This window comes from Oncorhynchus nerka, linkage group LG26 (genome assembly GCF_034236695.1).
Source record: "Oncorhynchus nerka isolate Pitt River linkage group LG26, Oner_Uvic_2.0, whole genome shotgun sequence".
Lineage (NCBI taxonomy): Eukaryota > Metazoa > Chordata > Actinopteri > Salmoniformes > Salmonidae > Oncorhynchus > Oncorhynchus nerka.
In genome coordinates, this window is record NC_088421.1 from 5064728 (window position 1) to 5084034 (window position 19307).

General features: G+C 44.8%; 1 protein-coding gene across 1 annotated transcript in view; it reads right to left on the minus strand.

The window, feature by feature from the left end:
- The window catches only part of LOC115110084 (GEM-interacting protein-like), a 38661-nt gene that overhangs the window by 9477 nt on the left and 9877 nt on the right, over positions 1 to 19307 (minus strand). The window contains exons 5-17 of the mRNA XM_029635426.2: positions 14254 to 14379; positions 10724 to 10788; positions 9460 to 9567; positions 9200 to 9280; positions 8847 to 9011; positions 8495 to 8632; positions 7869 to 8059; positions 7539 to 7672; positions 7247 to 7342; positions 6515 to 6675; positions 6069 to 6245; positions 5767 to 5904; positions 2447 to 2649 (exon numbers count right to left, since the gene is read on the minus strand). Coding sequence (XP_029491286.1) covers positions 2447 to 2649; positions 5767 to 5904; positions 6069 to 6245; positions 6515 to 6675; positions 7247 to 7342; positions 7539 to 7672; positions 7869 to 8059; positions 8495 to 8632; positions 8847 to 9011; positions 9200 to 9280; positions 9460 to 9567; positions 10724 to 10788; positions 14254 to 14379 — 1783 coding nt within the window. The remainder of the gene's footprint in view (positions 1 to 2446; positions 2650 to 5766; positions 5905 to 6068; positions 6246 to 6514; positions 6676 to 7246; positions 7343 to 7538; positions 7673 to 7868; positions 8060 to 8494; positions 8633 to 8846; positions 9012 to 9199; positions 9281 to 9459; positions 9568 to 10723; positions 10789 to 14253; positions 14380 to 19307) is intronic.

Consider the following 19307-nt stretch of genomic DNA (forward strand, 5'->3'; position numbering starts at 1 on the left):
GCTCAGTGAGGTTGGATGGAGAGCATTTGTGAACAGCAGTTTTCAGTTCTTTCCACAGATTCTTGATTGGATTCAGGTCTGGACTTTGACTTGGCCATTCTAACACCTGGATATGTTTATTTTTGAACCATTCCATTGTAGATTTTGCTTTATGTTTTGGATCATTGTCTTGTTGGAAGACAAATCTCCGTCCCAGTCTCAGGTCTTTTGCAGACTCCATCAGGTTTTCTTCCAGAATGGTCCTGTATTTGGCTCCATCCATCTTCCCATCAATTTTAACCATCTTCCCTGTCCCTGCTGAAGAAAAGCAGGCCCAAACCATGATGCTGCCACCACCATGTTTGACAGTGGGGATGGTGTGTTCAGAGTGATGAGCTGTGTTGCTTATACACCAAACATAACGTTTTGCATTGTTGCCAAAAAGTTCAATTTTGGTTTCATCTGACCAGAGCACCTTCTTCCACATGTTTGGTGTGTCTCCCAGGTCGCTTGTGGCAAACTTTAAATGACACTTTTTATGGATATCTTTAAGAAATGGCTTTCTTCTTGCCACTCTTCCATAAAGGCCAGATTTGTGCAATATACGACTGATTGTTGTCCTATGGACAGAGTCTCCCACCTCAGCTGTAGATCTCTGCAGTTCATCCAGAGTGATCATGGGCCTCTTGGCTTCATCTCTGATCAGTCTTCTCCTTGTATGAGCTGAAAGTTTAGAGGGACGGCCAGGTCTTGGTAGATTTGCAGTGGTCTGATACTCCTTCCATTTCAATATTATCGCTTGCACAGTGCTCCTTGGGATGTTTAAAGCTTGGGAAATCTTTTTGTATCCAAATCCGGCTTTAAACTTCTTCACAACAGTATCTCGGACCTGCCTGGTGTGTTCCTTGTTCTTCATGATGCTCTCTGCGCTTTTAACGGACCTCTGAGACTATCACAGTGCAGGTGCATTTATACGGAGACGTGATTACACACAGGTGGATTGTATTTATCATCATTAGTCATTTAGGTCAACATTGGATCATTCAGAGATCCTCACTGAACTTCTGGAGAGAGTTTGCTGCACTGAAAGTAAAGGGGCTGAATAATTTTGCACGCCCAATTTTTCAGTTTTTGATTTGTTAAAAAAGTTTGAAATATCCAATAAATGTCGTTCGACTTCATGATTGTGTCCCACTTGTTGTTGATTCTTCACAAAAAAATACAGTTTTATATCTTTATGTTTGAAGCCTGAAATGTGGCAAAAGGTCGCAAAGTTCAAGGGGGCCGAATACTTTCGCAAGGCACTGTATATAAATAATACAGGAAGGCACAATTTACAGTCCATATTTACACGTGTTTCGGGGAAGGGGGGATTGTGCAATATTGAGATAAGAGTCTGGTAGCAGCAGTTGTGATGCGTGTGTAGCATGAATGTACTGTGTGTGTGTGTGTGTGGGTGTATGTGTGTATGTCTGTGTGGGCGTGCATGTGTGGGTGTGCATGTGTGAGTGAGCGCATGTGTGCTAAGGTGTGGAGAATCAGATCAGGTGGTCAGTCCAGTTCAAGTGTTCAGCAGTCTGATGGCTTGAGGATAGAAACTGTCTCGGAGCCTGTTGGTATCAGACCTCATGCTCCGATACTGTCTGCCCGACGGTAAGGGAGTGAACAGCTCGTGGCTGGGGTGTGTGGGGTCCTTGATGATGCTTCAGGCCTTCCTCGGGCACCGTTTCGAATAGATGTCCCGAATAGGTGGGAGCATGGTGCTGCACTGTATAATAGAGTAGTACCTGTGAAGGTGACGCACCATATGTTGCACTGTGTGCGTAGTACCTGTGAAGGTGACACATCAAATGCCGCACTGTGTAGTAGCGTAGTACCTGTGAAGGTGACGCATCATATGCTGCACTGTGTAGTACCTGTGAAGGTGACGCATTATATGCTGCACTGTGTAGTAGTGTAGTACCTGTGAAGGTGACGCACCATATGTTGCACTGTGTGCGTAGTACCTGTGAAGGTGACACATTATATGCTGCACTGTGTAGTAGCGTAGTACCTGTGAAGGTGACGCATCATATGCTGCACTGTGTAGTACCTGTGAAGGTGACGCATCATATGCTGCACTGTGTAGTAGTGTAGTACCTGTGAAGGTGACGCACCATATGTTGCACTGTGTGCGTAGTACCTGTGAAGGTGATGCATCATATGCTGCACTGTGTAGTAATGTAGTACCTGTGAAGGTGACGCATCATATGCTGCAGTGTGTAGTACCTGTGAAGGTGACGCATTATATGCTGCACTGTGTAGTAGTGTAGTAGTGTAGTACCTGTGAAGGTGACGCACCATATGCTGCATATGTTGCACTGTGCTGCAGTGTGTAGTACCTGTGAAGGTGATGCATCATATGCTGCACTGTGTAGTAATGTAGTACCTGTGAAGGTGACGCATCATATGCTGCAGTGTGTAGTACCTGTGAAGGTGACGCATCATATGCTGCAGTGTGTAGTAGCGGTATGGGGGCAGTCTCTCCAGCAGGTCTCTCAGGTTATATGTGAGGTCATTCACTATCCCAGGAGTCTCTGCTGCCGCCTCCCTCTCACTGAGACGCTGGATCTCCTTGCCCACCCCGATGAAGTCATTGTACAGGTCAAAGGTCAACAGCGGCTCTGGAAGCTGTGTGAGGAGGAAGATGGTTATTATTAACAATTAATTAACACATAATAAATACTTATTAGCTTCGATGCATCGACTGACAACTGTACCACATGATGTTCACTAAAAGGGGAATCCTGAGTTAAGATATGTCCATGTTAGTCATAGTTTGGCATAATCATGAAAGGGAGCTTTGTGTGAGAGCTTAAATAACAGTGTATAACAATGTATGACTGTATCTCAAGTCAGAATCCATTCGCCTCGATATGGTCTCTATTAACTGTCGTTGGCTCTACAGTATATTGTCTCTATTAACTGTGTTATTGGCTCTACAGTATATTGTCTCTATTAACTGTTATTGGCTCTACAGTATATTGTCTCTATTAACTGTCGTTGGCTCTACAGTATATTGTCTCTATTAACTGTGTTATTGGCTCTACAGTATATTGTCTCTATTAACTGTCGTTGGCTCTACAGTATATTGTCTCTATTAACTGTCGTTGGCTCTACAGTATATTGTCTCTATTAACTGTGTCGTTGGCTCTACAGTATATTGTCTCTATTAACTGTCGTTGGCTCTACAGTATATTGTCTCTATTAACTGTCGTTGGCTCTACAGTATATTGTCTCTATTAACTGTCGTTGGCTCTACAGTATATTGTCTCTATTAACTGTGTTATTGGCTCTACAGTATATTGTCTCTATTAACTGTCGTTGGCTCTACAGTATATTGTCTCTATTAACTGTCGTTGGCTCTACAGTATATTGTCTGTATTAACTGTCGTTGGCTCTACAGTATATTGTCTGTATTAACTGTGTCGTTGGCTCTACAGTATATTGTCTGTATTAACTGTCGTTGGCTCTACAGTATATTGTCTGTATTAACTGTCGTTGGCTCTACAGTATATTGTCTCTATTAACTGTCGTTGGCTCTACAGTATATTGTCTTTATTAACTGTGTCGTTGGCTCTACAGTATATTGTCTGTATTAACTGTCGTTGGCTCTATAGTATATTGTCTCTATTAACTGTCGTTGGCTCTACAGTATATTGTCTGTATTAACTGTGTCGTTGGCTCTACAGTATATTGTCTGTATTAACTGTCTTAAGGTGAACGCACCAATTTGTAAGTCGCTCTGGATAAGAGCGTCTGCTAAATGACTTAAATGTAAATGTAAATGTAAACTGTGTCGTTGGCTCTACAGTATATTGTCTGTATTAACTGTATTGTTGGCTCTACATTATATTGTCTCTATTAACTGTTGTTGGCTCTACAGTATATTGTCTGTATTAACTGTCGTTGGCTCTACAGTATATTGTCTGTATTAACTGTGTCGTTGGCTCTACAGTATATTGTCTGTATTAACTGTGGCTCTACAGTATATTGGTATTAACTCTACAGTATATTGTCTGTATTAACTGTCGTTGGCTCTACAGTATATTGTCTCTATTAACTGTTGTTGGCTCTACATTATATTGTCTGTATTAACTGTCGTTGGCTCTACAGTATATTGTCTGTATTAACTGTGTCGTTGGCTCTACAGTATATTGTCTGTATTAACTGTGTCGTTGGCTCTACAGTATATTGTCTGTATTAACTGTCGTTGGCTCTACAGTATATTGTCTGTATTAACTGTCGTTGGCTCTACAGTATATTGTCTGTATTAACTGTCGTTGGCTCTACAGTATATTGTCTGTATTAACTGTCGTGGCTCTACAGTTGGCTCTACAGTATATTGTCTGTATTAACTGTCGTTGGCTCTACAGTATATTGTCTGTATTAACTGTCGTTGGCTCTACAGTATATTGTCTTTATTAACTGTGTCGTTGGCTCTACAGTATATTGTCTGTATTAACTGTCGTTGGCTCTACAGTATATTGTCTGTATTAACTGTAAATATAAATGTAAATGTAAACTGTATCGTTGGCTCTACAGTATATTGTCTGTATTAACTGTATCGTTGGCTCTCACATATGTATTAACTGCAAGAAAGTTTTACGGCCCCTGGGATGATCTCTACAGTATATTGTCTTTATTAACTGTGTCAAAAATGGCGTTGGCTCTACAGTATATTGTCTGTGGAGAAAGTGTTAACTGTATCGTCTGGACTCTACAGACAAATATTGTCAGTATTAACTGTGTCAGAGGTTGGCCTCCTTTGATTAACAGATTTTTATATTTTTTTGTCTTATATTTTAAAAATATTTCAGTTGTGCTGATAGAAAAGTATATTGTTTTTCTTTGTATTAACTTTTGTGTACTGATGGCTCTACAGTTTCTTTCATTTAATGTTCTGTTATGGGGATAATATAAAGGAAATTTGTCTTTTGGCTCTGACAGACAGTATATTTATCTGTATTAACTAGGTTTTCAGTTGTTCAATTAGGTTCTACATATATTTATTGTCTGTATTAAGCTGATTTTTTTATTTGGCCCTCGTCCATTTCCATTTGGCTCTACATTATATTGTCTGTATTAACTGTCGTTGGCTCTAGAGTATATTGTCTTTATTAACTGTGTCGTTGGCTCTACAGTATATTGTCAGTATTAACTGTGTCGTTGGCTCTACAGTATATTGTCTGTATTAACTGTGTCGTTGGCTCTACAGTATACTGTCTGCATTAACCGTCGTTGGCTCTACAGTATATTGTCAGTATTAACTGTGTTATTGGCTCTACAGTATATTGTCTGTGTTAACTGTGTCGTTGGCTCTACAGTATATTGTCTGTATTAACTGTATCGTTGGCTCTACATTATATTGTCTGTATTAACTGTGTCGTTGGCTCTACAGTATATTGTCTGTGTTAACTGTGTCGTTGGCTCTACAGTATATTGTCTGTATTAACTGTATCGTTGGCTCTACATTATATTGTCTGTATTAACTGTGTCGTTGGCTCTACAGTATATTGTCTGTATTAACTGTATCGTTGGCTCTACATTATATTGTCTGTATTAACTGTGTCGTTGGCTCTACAGTATATTGTCTGTATTAACTGTCGTTGGCTCTACATTATATTGTCTGTATAAACTGTCGTTGGCTCTACATTATATTGTCTGTATTAACTGTATAGTTGGCTCTACATTATATTGTCTGTAATATCCATTTTCTTTGTTGTCTGGGAAACAGTGGACTTGTACCTCCTTGAAGAAGTGTTTGAGGACCGAGGTGACGTCATGAGGTGAAAGGTCAGAGAGGTCGACTTGGTCCCCCTGGGTCTCGAAGACCTGACACAGCTTCTGGATACGAGGCTTCGACCCACTGATACGATACACCCCCTGGGTGGGAGGGAGGGATGGATGGATGGATGTAGGGGAAAGGAGGGCAAGAGAAAGCAAGAGGGATTGAGAGAAGGGCACTGTACTGTCGCTTCTGCAAAACAGTTTATCTGTTTGCTTCAGTACTTATTCTAAGGCATATGACATCCAGGTTAATACTGTACCTGTAGAGTGAGGGCCCTGCTCTCTATCTCGGCCGTGCAGCGCTGGACCACATAGGGCACCTCGTCAGGCCGGTCCCGGGGCAACAGGGAGAAACCCACGCCAAACAGAACGCCCTTCCTGTTCTCACACTCATGCTGTAACACCTCCAGACACTTCCTGTGGACGGCCACGCCACACTACAGATTGATGGCAGGCGGGACAGAGGACATGGATTAGCAAAGCACAGGGTGACCTCAAATCACACCCTATATACCTGGCTCACACTATAGACTCAACCTGAGCCATACTGTGCTGGCGCCACTGTGGAGGGCAGAGAACCAAACCAGCCCAGTACAGCTCGGTTCCACCCTTTAGTGTGACTGTGAATCAGGTGACAACGTTCTACTTTTGTCAGTTAAGAGGCTGCCACATGAAAGTCTCTCCTTCGTTTCCTCCTCTTTCCCACCTCCTCACACTCGATGCCGTTGACCACGATGTAGGTGTCACACTGTTTGCACTTCACCATCTTGCTCTTCATCTTCCGGAATCGGGGCGTCAGCGCGGCTCGGGACGTAGTCCGTACCTTCCCCACCGCACCGTTCCCCTCAGGAGTGGTGTCCACACCATCTAGGAGAAACCACACAGGAAGCGGACTCAGTCATACTCGGCAGTGTCCACGTCACGGTGGGAAACACTGCCCCACCGAATGTACCCCCTTAGTTCCCAAACAGAACCCTACTCCCTAGCAACTCACATAGACCTGAGAGGATTGGACAAGTGGAAGAAAACGGCAACATTTCCACCTAGCCAATCAGTAGACAAGAAGCAATTGCCACAACGATTATATCGATCTAATCCTCTCAGATCTACCGGAGTGGCTAGGGTGTAGGGGTTAGGGCAGCGTTTCCCAAACCTGGTCCCGGGGACCTCAAGGGCTGCACGTTTGTTGTTGTTGTTTGTCCTAACACTACACAGATGATTCAAATAATCAAAGCTTGATGAGGAGTTGGTTGGTTGTCTGAATCAGCTGTGTAGTGCTCGGGCCAAAACCAAAACATGCATCCCTTGAGGCCCCGAGGACAGAGTTTGGGAAACGCTGGGTTAGGGGTAGATTCGGGAATTCAGCAGGAACATTTACATATAGAGAGTCATTAGTTGGTGTCTGTTGTGTGAGTTAGGTGACGACGGTGACATTCACCTCCTTCCAGGACGGTGCCCATGTCCCTCTCATCCAGGTCGTCTGATGACATGGTCCCTGTGGAGGGGGCTTTAAGAAGCATCCTGTTGCCATGGGCTACGGGGTTCAGGGTTCAACGTGGGTAAGACACGCAGAGAAGGAGAGAGGACCAGACAAACAGGGCGAGCTGGGTAAGCTTGGTAGTGAACACATTATTTCTCACCACGAGCAATCATGACCTAGATGTTTGACGATTGGTCAATCTTCTGAGCATGATTAAATGAAATCTGTGGAATGAAGCATACAGGCTTACCTGGGCTGGACAGAGATTCCAGACTGCCTCCTATGCTCTCACTGTCACTGTAGCCCTTTCGTTTAACTAGACTTTCTTCAGGCAGGGAGAAGGAGTCCTGCAGAGAGCTGGGGTTGCTGGTCTTACGACGGCCACTTGAAGGTGCCACACACAGATTTGGAAACACACGCACACACACACACGCAGGCAAGCACACACACACACGCAGGCACACAATTAACATTGACAACAACTCTAAACATAAGACAATAGGCACTAACGGGACAAACAGTAGCATCCATTAGAGCCGTAGCCTATTTAAAACAGGACAAATCTTCCATCCGAACGTACCTCTTGTTCTGAGGGACAAACTCCTGGAAGGTGAAGGTTTGTAGGGGATGTTCTTGGCTTTTCTTACTGGAGATGTAGAGCAGGTAGGGCTCCCCGGGTTCACACGGCCTGCAGGTCAACTCCAGGTTGTGGTAGCCCAGGGGAACCGGCTCCGTCTGCTGACGCTGGAAGTAGAACATGTTCACTGTGGCCTAGGGGTGGTAGAGGTACATGATAAGAGGGATTATTTAAAAATGATTCATCCCATTGAGCTCAAGATACCTCTGTAGCTCGGTTGGTAGAGCATGGCAACGCCAACATATTTGGTTCAATCCCAGCACTTCCTGTATGTAAAATGTATGCACGCATGACTAAATTGCTTTGGAAAAAGGGTCTGCTACCTGGCATATATTATATTACTATATTATTTAGAAATGGAGAACGGGACCATATTTTAATGTTTTGTTTGTTTGTTGGGGCGATTGTTTAAATCAAAAGCATTGACAGTCTTAAAAGACTAATTGAAACGGCTGCTGACTGCTTGCCTTGAGTCTATTCACTCTTATGCTGTCACTATCCCTATTATGCACTCCACTTGATTCATCCAGCACAGGGAACGTCTATCTCCCATAGGCCTGGACACCCACCTCCTTTAGCACAGTGTCCCCCTGGCAGATGAGTTTGCGGGTGTGAACTATGATTTTCTCCTTCAATCTCTCCAGCTTGTCCTGGTGGTCATGGGCCTCACACACACACTGTCTGTACTGCATCTCTGCCTCTATCACCTGGACGAGAGAGCGAGAGAGAGAGAAGGAGAGAGAGAGAGGGAGAGAGAGAGAAGGAGAGAGAGAGCGGGAGATGGGCACAGTGAGTCACCGAAAAATATAACTCGAATTTTCCTTTCCAAAAAATAATGATAACCTAAAAAGTGGAACCAAAAAAAAGAGAGGGATATGTTTCAGTGAACCCCATATGGCGGTCGGACCCGCTGCACCACACCTTTGAATGTGCGTCGTCACGTGACTTCCTCCTCTTGTCCAGGGTCTTGTTTCCCGCTGTGAGCTCGTCCCCGGCCTTGGCCGTCACCGCCTTGGTCTTCTCCAGGTCCTCGCTGCGCTGCAGGTACTGCTGACGAGCCTTCTTCAGAGCCGCCACCGCCTCATTCTGACCAATGAGAGAAGCATTGTTACCGCATTGTTCTGACCAATGGGAGAAGCCGTAACCACATTGTTCTGACCAATGAGAGAAGCCGTTCAGTTAACGCAATGCTCCGATCAATGGGAGAAGCTGTTAAACACTCGCACACACAGTAGCGTCTAAAAAAAAACAAAGAAAAAAAACAGCTGTTTTACCATCCTCCTCTGTTCTCTGGACCACTGATCCTTGAACTCCCTGCGCCACTTATCAATCTCATTCTTCTTGGATGCCAGGGCCTTCAGGATAAAGACGTCGGATTAAACACATCGTACTCCATCCGTTTACACATTATTCCACATTTCCTTGCAAACAGGAGTGTTTTTGTTGTTGTTGTCGGACACATTGAGTATTTCTGTCTGTGGCGGTTCTCCTGCCTGTCTGTCTGTCTGTCCGTCGGTCCGTCTGTCTATAGTACCTGGTAGCAGCGTTGCTGCAGCAGTTCTGATGTCTGTTTAGTAGACTGGCTGGTCTTCACGTCGTGCTCCAGGGCCATGGTGTAGATGTACTGCAGAGGCATCATGTCCTGTAACAACGGCACAGTAAGAACCGGGCCATAGATATCGTTTCAATACGTTATGGGAGATATATTTCAGTTATATTTAGAGATATTAGATCTACAGTATTTCAGAGAATATGTAGAGAGAGTGGTGAAATTAATGAAATAATATGTTTCTATGCAATACTGCACATGTGCCTTCAGAAAGTATTCATGCCCCTTGACCTATTCCACATTTTGTTGTGTTGCCTGAAAACATGTTTGTAGATTTTTTAGCAAAATTATTGAAGTATTCAGACCCCTGAGTCAATACTTTGTGGAAGCACCTTCGGCAGCAATTACAGCTGTGAGTATTTCTGGGATCTTTCCACACCTGGATTGTGCAACATTTATTTTCAAACTACAACGTTGTTGATTCATCCTCAGTTTACTCCTATCACAGCCATTATACTCTGTAACTGTTTGAAATTGGCCTCATGGTGAAATTCCTGAGTGGTTTCCCTCCTCTCCTGCAACTGAGTTAGGAAGGTCGCCTGTATCTTTGCAGTGACTGGGTGTATTGACACACCATCCAAAGTGTAATTAATGACTTCACCATGCTCAAAGGGATATTCAATGTCTGTTTTTTTTTTTACCCATCTACCCATTGGAAAACCTCCCGGGTCTTTCTGGTTGAATCTGTGTTTGGAGTTCACTGCTCGACTGAGGGCCCTTACAGAGATGAAGTAGTCATTCAAAAATCACGATTGAATGAGTCCATGCGACTTATTTACGTGACTTGTTCACCAGATTCTTTTTTTTTTACTCCTGAACGTATTTAGTCTCGACTCAAAACATTTCAGCTTTTCATTTTGAATGAATTATTTCCAAAAACATAATTCCACTCTGACATTATGGGATATCGTGTGTAAGGCCCGAGACATTTCATCCGTTTGAAAATCAGGCTGCAACACAACAAATGGTGCAAAAAGGTCAAGGCACTGTAAAACATTTCATTGTGGTAATTTAGCAGATGCTTTAATGCGCAGCGACTTTTCATTGCACCCCACTACGGTGGCGAGTAACAGGCCTGGAAGAGTCATCTGATATGAATTGAATACTTTTCTATGCAATACTGTACACACCATCACATGTACACCCTAAACAGCCCCATGCACACGAGAGACAAGAAAAGCATCCATACCTGCTGAGCCACACAGGACTTAGCTGTTTCTGCTGCCTTTACGATGTTCTTGGCAAACTCTTGCTCTGCAAACAGACCAGAATAAGTCAGTATGATGGAACGTGATTTGATTTGAGTTAAAACAATTGATTAGCATAACAATATTGTCAGGCTGTCTTATCAAAAGCTTTCATCCAGCCAAATATCCATTGGACTTTTGGAGCTGTTGCGTGTTCCCATTTATGTCTCATTTATGTCCTTGGTGATATAACAACCAATATGTAACATATCAGATCTCATATCAGGCCATCAGACCTCATAAGAGAGGAGAGGTCAGTTCAGATTGTTAGCTTACATCACCAAATATCAAAATCAATGCTCTGCTTTGGCTGCCTAAGTGCTGCCCTACTTCAAGTAGACTGATCCATACTGATGCTGTGGTGTCGGCGTTGCAACCATTCAACCAGTGGAGGCTGGTGGAAGGATCTACGGGAGGATGGGCCCGTTGTAATGGCTGGAATGGAATAAATGGAGCGGAGTCAAACATGTGGTGTCTATAGGTTTGCCGTGTGATACCGGTCCATTTATTCCGTTCCAGCCCAATGAGCCCTCCTATAGCTCCTTCCACCAGCCTCCACTGCATTCAACTGACCACTGTCCACAGTGGCTCAGACCTCTGACCACTGGCTCAGACCTTTCCCTCAACGTTGACCACTTCCCCTACATTATCATCCACAGTGGCTCAGACCTGTCCCTCAACGTCGACCACTTCCCCTACATTATCATCCACAGTGGCTCAGATCTTTCCCTCAACGTTGACCACTTCCCCTACATTATCATCCACAGTGGCTCAGATCTTTCCCTCTACGTCGACCACTTCCCCTACATTATCATCCACACTGGCTCAGACCTTTCCCTCTACGTAGACCACCTCCCCTACATTATCATCCACAGTGGCTCAGACCTTTCCCTCAACGTTGACCACTTCCCCTACATTATCATCCACAGTGGCTCAGACCTTTCCCTCAACGTCGACCACTTCCCCTACATTATCATCCACAGTGGCTCAGATCTTTCCCTCAACGTTGACCACTTCCCCTACATTATCATCCACAGTGGCTCAGACCTTTCCCTCAACGTCGACCACTTCCCCTACATTATCATCCACAGTGGCTCAGACCTTTCCCTCAACGTAGACCACCTCCCCTACATTATCATCCACAGTGGCTCAGACCTTTCCCTCAACGTTGACCACTTCCCCTACATTATCATCCACAGTGGCTCAGACCTTTCCCTCAACGTTGACCACTTCCCCTACATTATCATCCACAGTGGCTCAGATCTTTCCCTCTACGTCGACCACTTCCCCTACATTATCATCCACACTGGCTCAGACCTTTCCCTCTACGTTGACCACTTCCCCTACATTATCATCCACAGTGGCTCAGACCTTTCCCTCAACGTCGACCACTTCCCCTACATTATCATCCACAGTGGCTCAGACCTTTCCCTCTACGTTGACCACTTCCCCTACATTATCATCCACAGTGGCTCAGACCTTTCCCTCAACGTTGACCACTTCCCCTACATTATCATCCACACTAGCTCAGACCTCTGACCACTGGCTCAGACCTTTCCCTCAACGTTGACCACTTCCCCTACATTATCATCCACAGTGGCTCAGACCTTTCCCTCAACGTCGACCACTTCCCCTACATTATCATCCACAGTGGCTCAGACCTCTGACCACTGGCTCAGACCTTTCCCTCTACGTTGACCACTTCCCCTACATTGTCACTCTGACCTCTCTCCATTTCCTATACACAGCTATCCAAACACAGGTCTGCTTAGCAGCACCTTGGTGAGCTGATCTCTTTGCCCTCCTACAGCACAGAACAGTGCAGTACATTACAGTGTGGTATAGCAGAGTACATTACAGTACAGAAGGCTACAGTACAGAGCAGAACTGTAGGCTGTCCATCCTGTCCATTCTCCTGCTGTGGCCTGGTTAATCTGCCCTGTAGTCTCTGTGGGGTTCCCCTGGGGGGAGTGGCTGGCCCGCTCCATGTTATCCTCATTGGCTACCAACCATACAGATCTAATACCCTAACAGTGTTCCTCAGGGTAGGTTATATCGCTCCGTAATACCCTAACAGTGTTCCTCAGGGTAGGTTATACCGCTCCGTAATACCCTAACAGTGTTCCTCAGGGTAGGTTATATCGCTCCGTAATACCCTAACAGTGTTCCTCAGGGTAGGTTATATCGCTCCGTAATACCCTAACAGTGTTCCTCAGGGTAGGTTATACCGCTCCGTAATACCCTAACGGTGTTCCTCAGGGTAGGTTATATCGCTCCGTAATACCATAACAGTGTTTCTCAGGGTAGGTTATACTGCTCCGTAATACCATAACAGTGTTTCTCAGGGTAGGTTATACTGCTCCGTAATACCATAACAGTGTTTCTCAGGGTAGGTTATATCGCTCCGTAATACCCTAACAGTGTTTCTCAGGGTAGGTTATACCGCTCCGTAATACCCTAACAGTGTTCCTCAACCTAAGGGGTCCGTGATATCTTGCTGTCCCTGAAATGGTTAATTATTTTCCCTGATATATTTTCAACAAGTTTTGCTCACTAGGAATGTAAATGGTCCCTATAACAGTCATTGTAATACCGAAGTTTTACCACCAGAGGGTACTGTGGAGAATATGTTTATCCTTCCACACAGGGTTCAACCACAAGGTCTATTATCCTATTACAGTTGAAGAATAAACACACATTCTCTAACGGCAGGGTAGGCCTACTTTAGACGCTGTTGTCTTTTCCAGGAACAGAGTGACTGACTGCTTGTCTTTCCTAGGAGAAGAGCTTTGGTTGCTGTAGTTACTGCAGTTCCATACCAGTAAAATAACTTTTTTTACAGAGGGATATGAGAGCCTTTCATGTTGTCCTAAAATGATTCTTGTTTATCTTATGTCTCGAGAAGGCTTAACTGTCTATGAATGCCAGAAACATGGTATATACACTTCACATTTGGTGTGTGAACCCTTTCATTTGTTTATATGCAAAGCACATTGTTCACATGCAAGCACATATTTACAAATATATGTGTTTGTGAATATGTTATACTTGGGTAGTTGTGTCCATTTGTCACTTTGAATGAGTCTGTACCACAGGCAGTGATAGACTATGGGCCATGCCCTAATTTTGAGATAGGCGCACTTAACTTGAATTAATGTGTTTATATATCAATGTAAGATATGCAGGTATGAATATGAGACAGACAGACTGACAAGCAGGCAGACAGACACAGAAATATCCCCACCCACGTACACACAGGCAGACAGACACAGAAACAAACACACCCATGTACACACAGGCAGAGAGACACAGAAACAAACACACCCACGTACACACAGGCAGAGAGACACAGAAACAAACACACCCACGTACACACAGGCAGAGAGACACAGACATATCCCCACCCACGTACACACAGGCAGAGAGACACAGAAACAAACACACCCACGTACAGACCCACGTCTCCACTCACCCAGGCTGATTCTCTTTTCCATCCAGGCCAGCAGGTCCTTGGCGTAGCGGCACCACATCTTGGCATACTGCAGGGCCAGCTCCACGCCTCCCTCACAGCGACACAGGGCCAGGTCTGCTTCCTGGGCTGAGAGTGAGTACATCAGCATGACTGCATATCCTCTCTACCTCACCCTGATGGGACACAGTCAGGAGGGCTTTTATTTGACCCCAAAACACACACAACGGGGCAGTCTGGACCCCCACGGGGTGTCCAAAACAGACCCCTCTCCCGCCTGATTCCCAGGGGAAAAGCTGGGCTCACGGGTATGCTTTGTCTCCCATACTATCAACAATGTGTAATTCGAATAATTTGTCATCCAAGAAACAAAAACAAAGGAATAAAAGAGAACAGACCAAAAAAAAGAAGGGTATCTCCAATTTCTCAGTTCCGTGAGTTCATCAGAAACATAGCTCTGTTTCCACGACAGGTTTGTGGTTTAGCCAAACAAAACTCTATTGAGAAGAGAGACCGAGAATGACTGGTCATCAGGGCTTGTCCCCGGAGTCCACAAGGTCTGCAGGTGCCCCAAGTGGTCACTCCTAAACCACCACGGGTGGAGGTGTGGTCATAGGTTGGTCATCTCAAAGCATGCATAGCAAGAGGTCATCATGTGGGAAAATCCAAATGTCCCAAGGACATTCTCCAGTCCAGCCTAGACCAGCTGCTTCCAGGGCTAAACAAACTGTGCTTTAACGGACATGAAGGAAGTGAAGAAAGGAAAAGAGAGAGAAAGGCTGAGGGTCCCAAACAGGCTTTTTAGGTTCACCTCCTCTCCTCTTCCCTCACTCTACCTCTCTCCTCTCCCTGGCTCCTACCCCCTCCACTCCTCCCCCCCAGCACCTGTTCCACCGCTCCCCTCCTCCGTCAGAGAGAGAGAGAAAATGTGACGTCTGAGAAGATCACCCTGGCAACTCCTTGGTGCCAGAGTGCTGTAATCGATGTGGCAACACCAGAGCGGGTGTTTTGTGTCGTGGTTGTTATGGAAGTTAGGGCTTTGGTGTGACTGACAGCAGTCTGAAGTCAGTCAACTGCTCTCGCTCTCTCTCTCTCTCGTCTTCCTCTCTGACTCAGTGACAGCGGATGGCGACGTGCAACAATCCTGCAACGCATGTCATGTGCTTTCTTTCTTTCTTCCTTCCTCCCTCACTCTCCTTTCTGCTCTCTCTTTCCCTGTCATGTGCTTTCTCAAGCCCCCCTCACTCGTGATCTCGCGACGTCACTATCCGTGGACTGTCCTTCCACTTCTTTGACCTGTCAGCAGTCGAGCTGCACGCACAGAAATAGATTGTTGGACCTGTCAATACCGCAGTCTTCTGAGAAGTCCATTTCCTGTTTCACATCTTCTTCTCCAACACAGAGATGTATTGTGTCCTACACTCTAATTCTGAGCTCGATTCCTCTCTGCGTGTTGTCACAGAAGCCTCTCTCAGTTCCTAGAGTGAGAACAGAGCATAGAAGGGGCTTCTCTCTTGAAACAAGTAACTCCATGTCGGAGATGCAAAATCCACCAAAAACGATGAAGACTTTCTGACCGAGTGTTGTGCTGCGTTGACCTCTCGCTCTCGCTCCCTGTCTCGCTCTGTTGTGGGCACCCCTTCACACTTCGGCAACGAGTGTCCCTGTACCACCTGTGTGTGTGTGTCCCCTCTCGCTCCGCTCTGCCTGTGCTGGCTTCTGGGACTAGGGATTATTCAGAGAGGGCAGGTCCAGATTGTGGAGTGACAGGCTTTAGATCACAACTAGGTTTTACCTCCTGGTGTGTGTGTGCGACTTGCAGACCCTGTCAGGAGGACTATGAGGGTGGATGGGGTGAGGAAAGGGTTTAGAGCTCAGTACAAACGGATTATTGATGCTCCTCCTTCCAGCATTTTTCTTTACTTGATCTCCCCCCCCCATCTCTCTCTTTCTCACCCTCTCCCAATCTTTCTTTCTCTCTCTCTCTCTCTCCCTCCCTTTCTGTCTCAGTAGAGAGAACTTCACAGCTGTAGGTTAGTGGAATTACAGTAAATCAGGAATATTGATATACGACTGTCAGAATGTCAACTTGTGTTACACAAGTGCCAACAGTAGTTAGTTACACAAGCTCCGAACTCGGTACATACTGTTATTTACCCTTGACACCAACTAACACAGATAAACAACACAGTTGACACCCGCACATATACAGTCCACGGATCAATCAATGTTAACCCGGCGGGACAGGCGACAGGCATTGCAGAAAGCAGGTCACGGCACGGACCACTCAACTCATCAGCCCTACCATCCTACCCCCACCGCTCGGCCCCTATCCGCAGCCCCACGCCTCGCCCCTCCATTTGACTCATTACAGATCAGCTCCAAACTGGTGAGGGGGTAGCTGGGAGAATTTGGGATTGGGAAGAGTGGGTTGGGTTAGGGTGAGGGCAGGATTCTGCATTAGATGTGACTGAATGAAGAGAGAGGAGGAGGGAACTCAGAGGGAAGGTATATGCTTGGTAACACGGTAAAGACGAGGTGCTCCGGGGGTGAAGTTTCCCCATAGGTGCAGATCTAGGATCAGCTTCCTCTCCCCCAATCCTAACCTTAATCATTAGTGGGGAAAATGCCAAATTGACCAAAATATATTATTTGTTAGTTTCAAATACATGCAACTTAAAAGTGACCTATAACGACTCGATGTGACATCTTTTGGGCATCAGAGCAACATTTAGGGACTCTAATTTGAGTCAGAAAAGGATGTTCATATGATAGGTAAGATATGTAAAACCTCGCAGAGAGCCTAACCGACTGACAATCTCTTAGGGAAAAAAATATAAACTATTGGAACCAAGACTTAAAAATGAACGGATGTTGGCACAGGATGGAGGTAAAAGTTGGAGCATAACTAACGAAATGACGGTAACACTTCACTTGACAGCCAGCGTCATAACACGTAGCCATGTCATAATATGCCGAAACAGCTGACGTACACCGTCATGACACATATATTTAGACCGGTTGTGACATGTAAGACTCCTACAGAAGACTGTCGAAACCCACAAAACCTACCACACATTCCATTACGCTATAGCCTACCTGTCAACAGTATGTTTACGTTATATAACATTTTCTGAAATTGACCATATTAAACTATCACCGTAGTTGCGCACACATTAATGTCCGACATGCACCTATCCCAATGCTCTGCTGCTGATGACTGGGATGAATGCAGGAGCAGTTTTCCGGAGCAGGACAAGACACCCGTGGTATACGGTCTGATATACCATAGCTGTCAGCTAATCAGCATTCAGGCCTCGAACCACCCAGTTTCTAAGGGAATGTACGCGATTGGCTTAAACGATTATGACGGTCATAATGCTTCCGGACAGTGTCATACAGTGTACTTTCTTAGTCCAAGTAAAGTGACATAGGATGGTCATAATCCTTTATGACAGTGTCGTAGTGTATTTTCTAGAAGGTATTTAAAATACTGTTACGATGAAAAAAACATGACTGTAAAATAATTTATTACAACAACAAAGGACTTAAGAAATACACTTTGAAACGAAAGGAAACTTCTTGGCAGGGAAAAACACATTTGATTAAATGTGGGTTTTGACACTCGTATGTAGGTGTCATAGCCATCCGTAAAATAACGCAATATATGTCACAACAGGTGTAAATACATGGGTCATGACAGTGTTAGGACCATATTACGACAGGTTATGACAGGTTCTGTCGGCTGTTATGACATATTATGGCATGGTTATGCCCACGTGGGTTGGGCGTTAAGTAAAGTGTTACCGAAATGACAGTTAACGAAAATGTATGCTTAACCCAGAATAAACTAACGTAATAGAATTTATTATACAACAGACACCATTCACAAATTCCACAGCACAATGGCAGAGTCATGTCTGAAGTATAAAACTAATAATGACTCAACAATCTGGGAACGCTATAAAGTCCGGCAGTTGTGGGCGGAGCTAGACAGTTGGCCGTCAGAATTATTACAATGTAAACTTCCCTTTAATCTGTCAGCATATTTCAAGACATGGCATCTGGGGGTGTCGTGAGACACCCGATGGGTTGAACGATTCTCTTTTCATCGCTCGTCTTGAAAAAAACAACGTATACTAAAAACGTGAATATCAATCAATCCGCCATCATTAGCATAATGGAAAAATGGAATGATTTATTGTTTAAATATTGAAAGTGGGTGGGCTACGGAGAGAAATGGTGCAGATTTAGGCCATGTGACGGAAAGCGATGCAGGGGGGCTGGAGATTGGGATCTGGGGAGTTGTGATGTTTGTATGATGTTGCCGTTTGTATGTGTATATTTTTGTACTGTTTTCTAAAAGATCAAATCAAATCTTATAACACGGGAAAAAAGATCAGCATCTTAGGGGCAACCCGCACCAAGAAGAGGTGACTGTCTGGTACGCTGCAGTGGACGACGCGAGGCCTTCCTTGGCGTGCAGCACAGCCAATAGGCACGGCTCCAGGATGTTTCCATTCTAATGTCTTATTTAAACACTGCTCTACGTGGTCCTGTAATCCTTAATCTCCATTACGACAACGTGTGTCTGTGTCCATGGAATTGATGTTTAATGGGGTCAAAGGACATCCCTACATACATACACAGTTCCTGGAGAAACAAGTGGGCTGCGTTCAGTAGGGTGAAAACGTTTCAAAGCGTTGTGAAAAAAAAGAAAAAACTTTTCAGTTTCCATTGCAAAATGTACTGCTGCGTTGTGTCCGATTGAACAAGACCCTGGTCTAACATGTCCCCCGCTCATTCCCATTTCCCCATCATCTCACTCCTTTCTGTCGCCTTTGTAGTTTTTTTGCCTCTCAGGCTGAACAATGCTCTTTTCATTACTCACTCTGTACTCACTCTTCCCTTCTGTCTGTTTCTCTCTTTTCCCTCCCATCCCTTTATGGAAAATCACAATGTTTTGCACATGTAACATTTGATTTCACCTGTGAAATGTCACGTGAAAAAAAAACATGTTGTTTTGGAACACTGCACATGTGATGATATTTCACATG